The sequence below is a fragment of the Gavialis gangeticus genome, unplaced genomic scaffold (assembly GCF_001723915.1).
Source record: "Gavialis gangeticus isolate Ggan-Ray unplaced genomic scaffold, GavGan_comp1, whole genome shotgun sequence".
NCBI classification, from domain to species: domain Eukaryota; kingdom Metazoa; phylum Chordata; order Crocodylia; family Gavialidae; genus Gavialis; species Gavialis gangeticus.
Window position 1 is genome coordinate 1,425,674 of NW_017729022.1, and position 14,768 is coordinate 1,440,441.

Below are 14,768 nucleotides of genomic sequence, written 5' to 3' on the forward strand. Positions count from 1 at the left end.
GAGGTGGTTCAAGCACCTACATTAAACACCTTCAAGAGCAAATTGGATGCTTATCTTGCTGGGATCCTATGACCCCAGCTGTCTTCCTGCCCTTTGGGCAGGGGGCTGGACTTGATGATCTTCCGAGGTCCCTTCCAGCCCTAATGTCTATGAAAATCTATGAAATCTATGAAACAGTGGAAAAAACCCTGGTCATACCCAGTTCACTCCCTTTCAGCATCCACTCTGCCACTTGACACAATGGATTTATAGTGTAACCCAGCAAATGGCAGTTCTTATGTTTTTAACTCTTTTCTCACCCTTTATTTTTTAAAATTGCTAATAAACTTTTGAAACAAAGAATTTTAGGGCTGATATTTTTCACAGTTCAAACCGGCTGTGCTCTAAAATGTGAACTTCTTTTATTGGTTATTACCTTAAACCAGGAAAATATTAATTAGCTTAGTGATAGTACCAGGAAAATACTGCCCCCTTCCCATCCAATATCCATGAGCTTCATTAAGAAATAAGTTCATATAAATGTACAACCCTTGAAACCAGAAATTTAGCTTTGCTGAGATTTTTTGACCAGCTTGAAGAACAGCTGTTTTTTTTTCTGTTAGGGATGTTTAAATCTGTCAGTTTCACAAATAGCGTTATTCAAGTATTATTGCATGCCTTAAGGGTGATTTAGCAGTAAGTTAAGCATATATTTGTTAACTGCAAAGCTAAATAGTCTCAGATTTTTTTAATTCTGCACAGCTTTAATCCCATTCCTTAGAAGTCTCTAAGTCACGAAGATTATAACATCACTGTAATTCAAAGAATATTCAAAGTTGGCAGAATGTATAAACTCTGCAAGATGAGTTCCAGATCAAGGGATTTACAAGCTGAAAGGAATCATGTTGTCTCATGGAGCTAGGAGTGACCAGAGGAAACTGCATAAATGCTAACGACTTTGTTGAGTTGTATCTATCTCTGTACAGATAAGAAGGGTGAAAGTAATTTCTACCTCCACCAATGTCACTTTGTTCATAAGAGCCAAGCAACCAAAGTAACTTAAACGTAGTGTCCATAGACACAACATGCTTAAGCAAGAGCTCTGCAATCAGCATGATTTATTTTGCGATTATATGGCTGGGATGATCTAGTTGGGGATGGTCCTGCTGTGAGCAGGGGGTTGGAAGAGATGACCTCCTGAGGTCTCTTCCAGCCCTAACTTCTATGATTCTGTATGGCCCATTGTGGTGTGAAAAAAAAATCTAAAGACATAATAAAACATGACAGGAACCTACTCAGGTCTGAAGGCTAAATGTAGAATTAAAGAAAATGTTTTTAGATCAAGCAAGCATGTTCATATTAAGGTGAAGGGTTTGGGGCACATGACTAGATTACCAGATACCAAGAATGACTCCTCAGTCCTCCTCAGTCCTCCAAAACTCTCTAAACAGCAGTTTAAGAGACTGGGTTGTAACAGTTTCACAAGTGTATCTGTTCATTGGGAATCATTCTTCTATGGACTATATGGGTAATTTATGGCCAGATTCCTCCCAAATAGTAGCTACCAATAACTAAACATATACAGTACTAACAAATTTGATGAACAAGAGAAAGCACATAAGATAGCTTTATAGTTTAGAGTTTTAATCAAACTAATCATATACTTTAAGTACCTTAGCGCCCAATATCTCTTCTACTTGGCTTTTATCATCTCTGATGCTCTGCTCAAATTGGTATGTGGTATCAAGCACTGTGATTTGTTCACTATATATGTCATGTTTTATTCATCCTGTTTCAGATTTTCAGGCCAGAAGGGATTGTGGGTATCATGTAGTCTAATTTGTATAACAGACAGTAGAATATTTTTTTTGCATCAAATCCCATCACTTCTGAAGAAAGTAAAGTATTAGAAAGACATTCAGTCTTGATTAAAAGTAATTGAGTGATGACTTCATGACTTCATTTGTTCCATCACTGATTACCTTATGCGCACCTTGTTTTCAGTTTGCCTACCTCCAATTGCCAGCCGTTGGAGCACTGAAAAAGTTCCCCATATTCCTCTTGATTTCAGTGGGAAGAAGATAAGTTGTCTAGAGTGAATCTGTATTTCTTGCCTATTTGTATCCAAGTAACTACTCCTTGAGCATGTATGCACCAGAAACATGTTGTGCAAGGTAACTGCATCCTCACAGGTTGTACAGCTGTAACCATGCCATCTCTTGAACTAGAAGTAACTTTCAGAACGTGTTTAGGACTGCAGGATAGCTAATTGGCACTGCAGTGTCAGGATCAGTTACCCTGTGTACAGTCCTACATGAACACTGCTTCGAGTTCAGGGGGGAGTTTTTATAGTGCCAAACTGTGTGGTTTGGGCCATTGGTATAAAAGAATTGGTGAGCATGACCAGTATTTCTCTAAAAACAATGCAATAGTAACATAAATCCTCATAGCTGCTTCTGGAGATTTATTTAAGTAAAAGGATCTTTGGAGGGAAGATGCCTTTGTGTTAAAACATCTGTAGCATAATCATGTTCATTTTATTCAACCAATGACCAGAAGGAGCCTTGCCATTTCTGGGTCCAAAATCAATAAGTATAAATTAACTTATAACATGAGATTTAATTACAACACTGAGGTTGTGTACTGCACTATACTCCCCATGTCTTTTATCATCTCAAGTTGAGTATATTCACTTTGGCTATTTGGAGTGGAGTGAATTCTAACTTTTATATGCTCAACCTATTAATGCATGGTTTTGGTAGAAAATGTCCAGTGTTTGAACTTGCTGCATTTGTTTTTCTCAAAAACTGTTCATTTTTCCAACAATGTATTTTTTTTAAGAAAACAAAGTTCATATAACTTTACAGCAACAGTTTCTCTCTGCAGGTGGGAAAAAGATCACACCCAGTAAAAATAATGGCGTTACCATTTTTTGGCTTCCGCTAGATGTGAGTGTGTGGTCCAGTGCCCCAAAGCTGCAGGGGTGTCCAAACTTCTCAGCTGTCTCCAAAAAAAGAACAAAAAAAAAAGAAAGAAAAGTGCATGCACCTAAGTGTTCTTATGTGGGTGGGAGAGAGATCTTATTTAGTCATAAATTAAAGTTTCTTTTGGGATATTTTTCAAACTCACACAATTATTCTAATGAGCCAGGGTGGGGAAAGATAAGAGTCAAGTATAAAGATCATTATAAATGCCAACAAGACATTTTCTGAAAAAGTCAGATTAAAAGGACAGTGTTAAGTATTGTGAGTAGACAATTTAAAAGGAAAGATTGGACATTAAAGGAAAGATTAAAAAATAAAGTCAAATCTTGTTATGGTTTATTTTGAAGTATCTTCTAAATGGAAATCATGGCACTAAGAGTACTTTCCACAATAAACCCTCATCTACAGTTCATAAAGATAAGTGTCTACCTAAAGGTCTGTCTGTCTCTAGTTACCATAACATCTGAGTATCTCACAATTTTGCTTCTCTATAATTGTCCTATGATGGAGGGAAATACTATTATTCTTATTTTACTAATGGAAAAAGGCACAGAAAAAACACTGCAGAAACTTCTCAGCAGTTATAAATTGTCATAGATCTTTTGAAGTCAACAAGGTTGAAGCTCTGACCGCTCCCTTGTTTGTCTCGTTTCCCATCTGTAAACTGCAACTGTGACTATTTTAAACAGCACCTTCAAGACTTGACTAAGAAAGGAAATTTATGATAGAGCAAGGGCTTGAACTGAGGTCTCCTGAATACTCGGCTTGTTCTCTGAATACAGTTACCAATCTTGAGTAGTTCCATGGAAGTCAAATTATTTCAAATAACAATCTGTGCATTTGACAACAGATTTTTCTACAAGGCATAAAGGAAAAGCAGCAGACATAGTAACTCCTCCTAAAGAGATGGGTATGAAAGTAGTGGAAGGTGTGTATTCTGGGGCAGTGGATGGTTTGGGGGAGTTAAAAGATATTTGTAGCTGGAACATGCTTCAAGCCTTTTTATGTAAATTTTAGAAGGGTATTATTTTTTCAGCTAAGCCATCATTTTTACTCTTTCTTTTCCTCAAAGTCATTATTTTGTTCATCCTCCTCACAGCTTTTCAAATTTTGAGTTCATAGTTGTAAAAATTGCTGAATTGATACTCATACAGCAAGAATTATTTTTCCATAACTTAAGCTCGATGCAGACTTCCATGCATATAACCTTAAGATTGACACCACTCAAGCACTGCCACAATAAGCATGACTTCTTATGCAGACAGATCTCAAGGTAGAAACACAGTTCCATTTTTACTTCCATTGTTGTCTAACAAAAGCAGCCTGGAAAAGTGCAGGATCAGGGGTGACCTGGTGGCTGCCTACAAGGGGTATGCATCAGGATCTGGGGGAACGTCTGTTCACCAGAGGGGCCCAAGGGATAACAAGGACCAATGGTCATAAACTTCTCCATGACAGTTTTAGGCTGGACATAAGGAAAAACTTGGTTACTGTCCAAGCCCCCAAGGTCTGGAATAGACTCCCTCCAGAAGTGGTGCAGGCATCTACTCTGGACTCATTCAACAAACATTTGGATGCTTATCTTGCTGGGATCCTTTGATCCTAGCTGACTTCCTGCCCCTGGGTAGGGGGCTGGACTCGATGACCTTCCAGCTCTAACATCTATGAAAAGCCAATGAAAATTATAACACCATATGTGATCTATGTAAGATGTAGATAAAAACTGCCAGTCTTTCTGTTCTTTTGAGAATATGTCACTTAAAACATTTAGCAGATATAGATATTTTATTTCACAAAAATCTAATACTCTTCTTAAGCCAATGGAGGCAACATTTTAGAACAAAGTATACCTGTTCCAGAGAAAGAGACTGGCCAGATAAAAGAAACCAACAACTGATAACATACAGTTTCCATAGTGAGATGTTTCTAATTGGAAAGTGCTTGTGTTTTGTGATTTATTTACAATAATATGGAAGAATAAGTTAGTGCTGAATAATGTAAATACAGGCTACATTTTAAATTTTAAAAAAATCATATCAGCTACATTTTTTCAGTAGTTTAGAGCCGTACTGAGGTTAAACTATTATTCAGAACGGATGTATTCGGTAGTGTGACAAAGTGAAATGCTTATCACCTGGGAGTTGCCTTAGTTACAAAGTTTGGATTCAGATCTGAGCTTTCTTGAAGTTTGGTGCCTTCTTTGAAGGCCTTTTGACTCACTGCATTTTAGGGATAGAAAACAGAGCTAATCAAAATGTTTTTTGACATTTTGGCTTTTGCCACACATAAGACAGTTTTGTAAAAAAATATCTGTGTAAAAATGTCTGGGTTCTTAAAAAGAATTAACGTTTTTGTTTTATTTGTTATATACGCAATAATATTTGTTTTATTTTTTTTTAAAGCCAAGACATTTTGAACAAAGGACTTGCATTGTAATTTTTATAAGAAAACAATTCCTGACAAAGTTTAATCAAGACCAACTGTGTCTCAAGATGCAGATTTTAAAGTGTGCAATTTGAGAACTTTAGTTTGAGCCCAGCTCTAATTACTAGATATGAAATAAGTGGGTTTTTGACCTATAAAGAATATACAATGTTAGTTCATTTAGTACTTTTTCACAGGTTTATATCAGGAGTGGCAAATGACTGCGTTCTGTAGCTCTTCTGCAAATAAATTTACATTTCACAGGTTATAAAGTATATACCCTTTTAAAAAAAACAACAAAATGTGTCATGTAGCCAAAGTAACTCAGTGAGAAGTCTGATTTAGAGTATCTATTTTGTTTGATCCACTGATGTGTTAAGTTTTAAAAGTGGTTCTAAAGGTAACATGCAGAGACAGATGCTCTGATTCTGTAAATGCACAAAACTCTACTGAAGTCCACCGGCGTTGTGTTCGTTTACATCATTCTCTTTTTCCTAGTTTATTAGTAAAAAGTTGTATATGTATTCTGAATCTATGTTCACTTTAAACATTTTATTTTTATTCTTTTTTTAAAATATGCCACATGAATAACCATAACAGCAAGACTGAGTAAAGGTGGCCAACAAAATTGAAAAGGCTAGATTGTATTACATACCTCATGTGTGATAAGAAATCTGTGACACTGCTTCACAGTGAAGAACATAATACACCATATTATAGACACTTAACAGTTGTAACCAGATAATCTATATTTATATAAATCAGCGGTATGTACCCATCACAAGGTCAAAATAATGTTCATGTACCTTTGTATACATGTCATTCTGGTTTACAGAGCTGTATTAGGTGCATAGGGGAAATGTTCCTTTATAGTTAGGCTTTAAAGTTATAAACCAGCTAAAAAAGTGAATTAAACAAGTGGATAGAATTGGACAAGCAGATCAGCCACACCCCTTGACATATGTAAGAGCTTCTATTTAATCAAAATCCTGGGATAAAAAAAATTGCTTTAAATATCACAATGTTGCTGATAATACAAAAGATAGGCAGGGCTGCATTTACCACAGCCCATTTTTAACAGAAAATGAACAATTCTCATAAATACTTACTTCCAATACTTCTGCATACCTCCCTTGGTGGAAAACATTTATGTGCCCCACTTTACACTCAAATATGAAAAAATATATTCTTGGTATACTTGAATTGCACAGCAGTAGTTTCAAAGATCTATACAACCTCATCAGTGAACTTTCTAGTTTCATTTTCTGTACTGTCCTATATCTTCCATATAATTTTGCAAGAATACAAGTATTATAGAAATTATGCATCAAGGAAAATCCATAAAGTGACATTTACATAAGTACAAAATATACAGCAACAGTAAAGTCTCATTAAATACAAATATATAGATTAGTTGATTGTCCCAGCCTATTAAACTAACACCTTATTTTAAGAGGTAAACTTCTGGGAGAATCTCGTGGGAGATTGAACAACAACAAGAAGGTAAATTAATAATTCCCATGCGCTTCAATAGAATAGGGTTCCTTTTCCTCACAGTGCTGCATGCCCAGTTCCTGCTGCTGAGTACTGTGCATTTCTCTCTCCGTACACAATTCTGAACAGTGTGAGTGACACCCATGGTAGTCTCATGCCACTGAAGTCATTGTGAAACCCTAGATGGGGGGTTGTGTCACATTGCTACTAAATTACCATATTTTCTTGCATATAATCTGCACCTTGCTCTCCCTCCAAACCGGCTGGCAGAAATTGGGGTGAACATATATGTGAGGTATAAGGATCTTCAGGGGTTCAGAAATTTGGCAGTGAGGAAGCAATGGTAGTGTTAATTTCCATGGCTCCCCTGTCACCAAATTTCTGGACCTGTGGAGAGCACCTCAACTAGGTGATGTGGACTTGCACGCTACCTCTATCCAGTACAGAAGCACACTACCTCTGGGCCTGGCATGCAGGGTCAGGCCCATGCACTGGGTTAATTCAGTCCCCATTTGGTGGTGGGGCTGGCAGCAGGCTCAAGAACAGGCATGGCTCCTTCGCAGCTGCTATGCAGATACTTAAAGGTAAGGTTTTTTCTTTCATGACAGTTTTTCAGAAACATGATATATGTTATATTCCAGGGCAGGGCATATGCAAGAAAATACAGCAACTAGTATTTGCAGTATGAATAAAGTCAGAGAAGTTTAATGTGCTACTATTAGGGAGTTTACATATACTTCTGCAGGAATTCTCCTGAAATCTGACAATCAATGTACCATTGAAATAAAGTGTTGCCAACATAGCCCACATATTTTTTGTTGTTAAAACAGGTAAGAAAATTATCTAGTCTATCTTAAATTGATCCCTTGAAAAGTAAATAATTTTCAGAAAAACTCTGTGTCCCCATTTTAAACCAGCCATTTTTATCCTAACAGTTTTGGAATGAACAGTAAGTGCTTTTATGTTACACTAGCAAAGAGGTATAATACCATTTAAGATTACAGCAGTATTGTGTTCCTGATGTTTATTCTTGGTCCAGGCGTATATTGACTGCAGCAAAACAACGGCCCATGCTCTGGCATAATGGTGCAATAAGAACATCTGTCATGCTCTTCCATAGAGTCTGCACTGAAGGTAAGACCATGAGACAGGTCTTTACAAAAGGTATCACAATCCTAGAAAGAAGAAAATGGAAGATTAAACAATTGCATACAAAGCAAATTTATCAAACGGTTTTTAAAGATAGTTTAAAACCACAGAAAACTGAAAGCTTAGCTATGTTGGGAAGCATTTTATGCCATGCACTGTGGTCCTTATAAGCAACTTCCATCTCAATAAAACAGGTATTCTTTATAATGTCAATGTAAATAAAAAAAAGAACCAAAAACACCAAATGTAAAAATTAATAAAGTCGCAGTTTGTAAAATTCTGTATTATACCTAATGGAAATCTTACTGATTTGCTAAACTATGTCAAGTAGCTACAGTCCTCTTGACAGGGATGTCAAACTCTATTCCAATTGCATTAGCTTTTAAAACATAAGGATTCAGTTCTGCTCCCTTTTAATTGCCAAACTCTCACAGATTCCAAGAGGAGAAGCAGTAAGAAAGAAACAAAACAGTTTTTACCAAGTCTAATGACACAGCTATGTAAATACTATATATTTTCAGGCAGTCCCAGCCTGAACACAAAGATGGAACAGAAACGATCACATTTAAAAAGGGATGTCCCCAGATTCAAACATAACCAGGTCAAAGTGAGTTTTGCAGTGTTTCTTTGCTTGGTTTCTGAGCCATTATTGAATCTCTGCTAAAACAGCATGTATGGTGCACACCCTAAACAACTGAGAATGCTGCAAGACTGCATGTTTGACTGCAGTGGGTGACTACCATGACTGTGTAGTATCACAGCATACTAAATATATAAACTCTAGAGTAGAGGTTGCAATGTTTTTGGACGGGGTGTCAAAAACACCGGTAACCTCAACTTGTAAAGATGTTGGCATGCCAAGGTCAGACTGGCTGCAAGGGGCTCGATCCTTGGTGTGGCAGCACAGCCCTGGCTCCTTCCCCACCATCTGCCCCAAGGTGCACATGCCAAACAAAACACCTTCGTGTGTCACACTCTGGCACTTGTGCCGCAGGTTGCCTACCCCTGCTCTAGAGCATATATTACCGTGACTGATTTTAGGTTTTAACTGGAAAATACCGATAGAAACACACATTTAAAAAAAATCAGTCTCTCTCTAATAAACACTAACAAAACCCAGAAACATTTGCTCATTTTGTGTTGACTCCATTCCTCTCCCGGCACAGTTTGTTTACACTGCTCCCTCCTTCATAGCCAGCACAAATTCACTTGAGGTAAGTGGCTGCAAATGCTTGCATTTCTTTGGACACTTCATTGATATGGAAGATTTTGAAAAACTGGAGAAGCAATTAAAAAAAAAAAAAGCAACATACCATCAAAACCCTGGCAGGCAAAATTCTCAGAATAACAGGTCTATGATTATCAGGATTTCATTGCAGAAGGCAGCAAATACAAGAAAATGCTACTGTGCAAGTACCACAGAGCTACAATATGTGATATGTCAGAACAAAATTGCTAGTTAATGTTAAACATACTTTCAAGTTACTTTTTAATTAAATATTATAGCTGCTTTTCATCCTAAATGTGTGCTGTAAAAGCAGGGTAGATTTAGTGCCAGGAAGATGCATTACATGTTAAGCCAAGGATTCAAGAACAATGATGCAAAGTTCAAATGGTACTCCAAGTCTTTTAATATAATAAAAATGTAATAGATAAAAATGTAATATTATAAAAATTTAGGCAAATCTTATTTAGACAAGAATTTTGGGAAGAGTGCTGGAAGAAAAAAATATCTTCCAACAAACAAAAGATTTCAAAACCTCCAACTTTGGGATATCTACATATAACCAAAAAAACCCCTGCCTAAAATAAAGCCTGAAAAATAAAATTAATGAGTACTTACAAACAGACACCCTATATGTTATATTCTGTAGACCAGTTGTTAGATAAATTTGTTTAATTGCTTAAGAACTGAGGTTATGGTCCTATAGCCATCCTTACACAGGGTTTTACCAGAGAAAAGCAGTTTTACATTTATGGCTGGGGCTCTACAGAGGTGCACTGGAGCATCTCATATGTATTCCATCGGTTCTCTCCTTGACTAGATCCACCTATTCTGTGGGACACTGCAGGGCCTGCTAAATCAGAGCTGGAGGGTATACAGCCACTGCAGTTCCCCCAAGGACAGGCTTCCTCTCACTGAGAGCCAACAGTCCTAGTTTCAAGTGCTGGATCAAGCCCGTAGGGTTTTAATGTAGTGAAAGACTTAATTGCAAGTGACATTAAAGAATCATAACAGACTCAGTAAGATTCAAGCAGTATAGAAGTATTACTGACAAATCTACCCCACAGAAAACCATGTTGATTCTGTGGATTTTACTCAGAGGAGACTCTTGTTAAGTCAGTGGGAGTTTTGTCTGAAAAGGCTTTGTAGGTTGTGACAGGCTGCATGGTGCTAAAATATGTTGTGGCATTTTCTGCAATAACCCAGCATTGTTCCAAGAATATATATGATTTTGCATGCCCTGCATTCTCCTCTCCTTGCAGCTCACTTGAATAAGTGCCTACCAATGCGAGTAAAGCTGGCGTATTATAGGCCAAGTTCTATTAAATTATGTAGCCTCTGAAAAGACAGTCTATTGGATACTGCTGCCCACTCTATCACTAGGCTGAAGTTAGCGGAGGGTGTCTGGCCTCTATGGCCTATGCTGTACTAGAACAGTAGTTACACACATGTGCTTATAACATACTCCAATTACATCCCCCTTCTTTTACTCGGGACTTTGAGGCATACCACAACATTTTCTGGGTGCCCTGATGACAGTTCTTACTCTCTGGGTGACAGTAATTCTCCTTCTTACTTCAGCTCTCAGAGAAGGGAAGGAATCCAGACGCTGTGCCATAATTTGCTAATCTTTAATGTTAATATTTAATTTTAGTATAAACTAATCTTAGAGCAAGTTTGGGTAGACAAGAATCCATACAGCTGCTGAACTCCATTTCATCCTTCTTTCATCTCCTTCTCTATGGTCTCTAAGTCTCCTTCAAAGTTACTTCCCCAGTATCTTTGTTTATAAATTTTACTGTATGCTAATTCCTAATGGATCTCACTACGTCAGGAGCTCGGTGCTGCTCGGAGAGAGCAGAGAACATTCAATTTCCATTGACTTCAGTGATAAACACAACTGCTCTAAACATACAGCCTGCCATCTCTTCATTCAGATATGTCCTTGTAAACTGCTCCTCTCACAGAATCTTTCAACATGTAATTGTTAATCAAGCTTTCAAATATCTGAACCATTCTGTGGTTGGATTATTCCATTTCTTTATCATTACTACTTACTGTAGTAATGCCCACGGACTACTATCAAATCCACTCTATAGAAGGAAGTATATTTTAGGATTATTTAAATCTTAAATCATCAACCCTTGGGGGCATGAACTGTTGCTATTTGGGGTGGGGGAGGGAGGTTAGCATTATGGAGTCCTTGAATAAAATTGGTGCCAAGGTAACAGAAGCAACCTTCTTCATAGCCCACTGCAATTCTAAAAGTCAGTCCATAAGTCAAGAGTTATATAATCATAAGGTCGTGTGGGCCATTTGCAGCCAGGCACTCAACGCCCTGCATGGATGCCATTTCTAAACCATTCTATACATGCAATTTTTTTGACTGCAATATCCATCTCTTGGGGCACTCATGAAAATACTCAAAATGAACATTGCTATATTTATGAGAGTGTCCCTTGATATATAACATAATAAGCGAGCCAACAAAGTAGAACCAAAACTATGGTCCCTACAAGCACCTTGGTGGCATTCAGAAGTATAGCAAGGAAAACCATCCAAGCTGCTTCCACCTCCGCAGCCAAGAACTGGGTAGCAGAGATAAGAGGAGAGACACCTTTTATAGTAGGGCAGCATCACAACCTAAAGTCAGGACTCCATGCCACAATGATTTTATGGCTCTCTCTAATCTGATTTTGTCAGTGCAGATTCAAGGTTGAGTGCCACAGCTATAAACTGTGTTAATGGAATTGTGAAGAGCAAGGGGATAGACACGTTGTATACATGCCCAATTCCTTACAGCTAAATCACAGGCTGTGCACCTTAGCAAGTGGTGGATGGAAATCCACCTGCCACCCTAAACGAAGGCAGAAGCTCAAAGTTGTCTATGTCCTGGGACACTCACTTTGACATACAGGAGTTAGCCATTTTCAGAGCTGCTCTCTGGATGCTACAATAGCATGAGAGGTTCTGCGAAAGGAGTTGTGAATCCTCAGCTTTTGTGTAGGATCTCAGTGCACAAACAACAAGAATTTGTTTAGATAAGACTAGTCATAGTTAGAGGCTGTCAGACACATGGCTTAAAGTCAGTGCTGCTGCATACATTCAAGTCAGCAAATTCAACAAAAAAGTTCAGAATTTTGCATGTGTTCACTGGAATGCCAGCAATGTTTTGCTGTGTCACTGCCATGCAACCAGCTACTTCAACAGCTTCAGTTTAAGGGCACTTTTGAAAGTTTACTCAGATACTTGCATGGAACCATGAATAGCTGGCCTGAAACGTTTCCCAAAATTTAGTCTGTGATAGGGAGAGAAATACCAAGAACAGAAAAACAATTCAAGAGCAAAAACCTTGTTCTAACAAGCTTGTGCTCAGGTCACTAAACTGTTGGCTGGCACTGGCACAGTGTCTGCTTGTCACCAGATAGTGTAACTATGGAGACCAATTTAATGCAGGCAGTATGAGAAAGGCTCCAGATTAAGTTACTTTTTTCTAGGAAAAAATGAAGTTGAAATGCATACTATTTTTTTTTCTTATTTTTCTTTCTGTTCCTTATGATCAAATGTTGCATGAAATGCTGCTCATTTCTTTAGAATTCTTTTAATTACTGGTGTCAGCTAATAATTGCCAGCGAAATCAGGGGGAGCTCTAGGTGCAGCAGGAACACTATGTGAAGTCTGCATTAATTTCTTCTATGGTACTGTAGTTGTTACAGTATGCATACATGCATGCATGCGTGCGCTTTATAAAAAGCATTCAGGACTCAGGGTAGAGATGATATCTTTTATTAGACCAACTAGTTTTTTGGGAAAAAAATCTTTAATTGCAAGGTTTTGGGCACAAACACCCTTCTTCAGGCATAGGAGAATAGATCGTAAAAGTTCTGGGGAGAAACAAAAGTTCACATTTCATAGGAGGGTTGAAGGTGTGGTAAAATCTCTTGTGATCATTTTCATGTATATGCTTCCACTTGATAGCAGCTCTGGATCCCTGAAAGCCACATCCTGAGCAGCTCAGTTGTATTCAAATCCAGATTTCCAAGAACATTTGTGGACAGTGAGCACCACATGCAAGTTAACACATGCTCAAGTTACACTAACTTTGGGCTGGAGTTCCTGCAGGAAGAATGGATTTCTCTGGCCTTGGTTCTCAACAATGGATGGGCCAAGGCTACAGACACAGCCACAAAGGTCAGTGTTCTTTCACATCATCCCCGGAACAAAGGACAATCAGAATGTAGAACCCCATTATATTGCTAATATTTTTGGCAGAGCAAATGATGAGATTAAAGCAAGAGACCAATACCCATATTTTAGATTGAATGCCTAGGGTTAAACATCATGAACTTGCAGATTCTGGTAAAGTTAATGGGAACTAATTAGATAAGTAGAATTTGATTCTGCATCAGACCTTCAGAGGTCTGATTTAGTAAAATGAATGTACAGACTTCCAGCCAACAGAATCTAGAGAAAAGGCCCTTCTGTGGCACAGAAACCTAGAACAGTGTTCACGAACTGAAACTCAGTATGGTAGACTACATCATCTTCAGATATTCTGTATATTTTACACACAAAATGCTTAAACTTCAACTGCCCAAAGTTGCAAATAGCTTGTGATGCAGCTGCTTGAACCTGAATTACCATGGCACTTTTGAAAACTTATATTTGCAAACAGCAGAATGTAGTTAAAAATAAAAACATACCATCCAACCATCTATTTCACTGCTTCTAGCCATCCTTCACCACTGCACACTGAGTTAGGGGGTTCATGAAATATTATTCCAACTGCGGGCTGTCCAACTTCAGAGCAGCTGGGGACTGCGTGCTGCATTAATAGTGGACCCTGGGCCACGCACCATGCAGGCTGCATACTGGAGGGGCCAAATGCGAAGCCCCCTTGCCACACGAGCAATACAAACTCCCTGGTGCTGCCACCATCACTGTAGTGCGAGCCCACCCACTGCTGCCGTTATAAGGGGGAGCTCTCCTCCTCTCCCCCCACACCCCCACTGCTCAAGCCTGTGCCCTCCAAGATGTGGGCAGCCAGATTACTGCCCCCCTCTTCCCACGTTGCACTGCCTTGCCCTAGAGACTCAGCAGCAGGGGCAATAGCAGGAGTGGCAGCCTGAAGGGAACCTGCAGGTCGCACTTCAACCCTTCATGGGCCGGATACAGCCAGCTGGACAGCCCTGTTTTACCTAATCTGTATCCTCTGCCATTCCACAGTTACTAAAGGCACACCTAAAAATGACATGCAAAGAAAAATCTTGCTTTGTAGGTAGTCCTAGTACGAGTCAGTCATCTTATTCATTTTACCTACCTTGAAGGCCAGCTGGAATCTCAAGCCTTCCTTTTTTCTATTTAATTTTTTCTTCAGTTCCATCCAACCAGCTGCCTTTTGTTTCTCAAGTTTCACTTCACTGTTGCCACAAATGTAGCTTAAATCATGAGCTGAATGAATTGTGAGCTTCTACAGCTACTGTGTCTGTCTGTCAATCTGGCACAAAGCCAGG

The 14,768-nt window shown here is 38.5% G+C and overlaps 1 protein-coding gene across 1 annotated transcript in view; it reads right to left on the minus strand.

Moving 5' to 3' along the window:
• Positions 1 to 5,924: 5,924 nt before the first annotated feature.
• The window catches only part of LOC109296356 (caveolin-2-like), a 17,630-nt gene continuing 8,786 nt past the window's right edge, over positions 5,925 to 14,768 (minus strand). Inside the window, exon 2 of the mRNA XM_019515769.1 lies at positions 5,925 to 8,104. Coding sequence (XP_019371314.1) covers positions 7,906 to 8,104 — 199 coding nt within the window. The 3' untranslated portion in view covers positions 5,925 to 7,905. The remainder of the gene's footprint in view (positions 8,105 to 14,768) is intronic.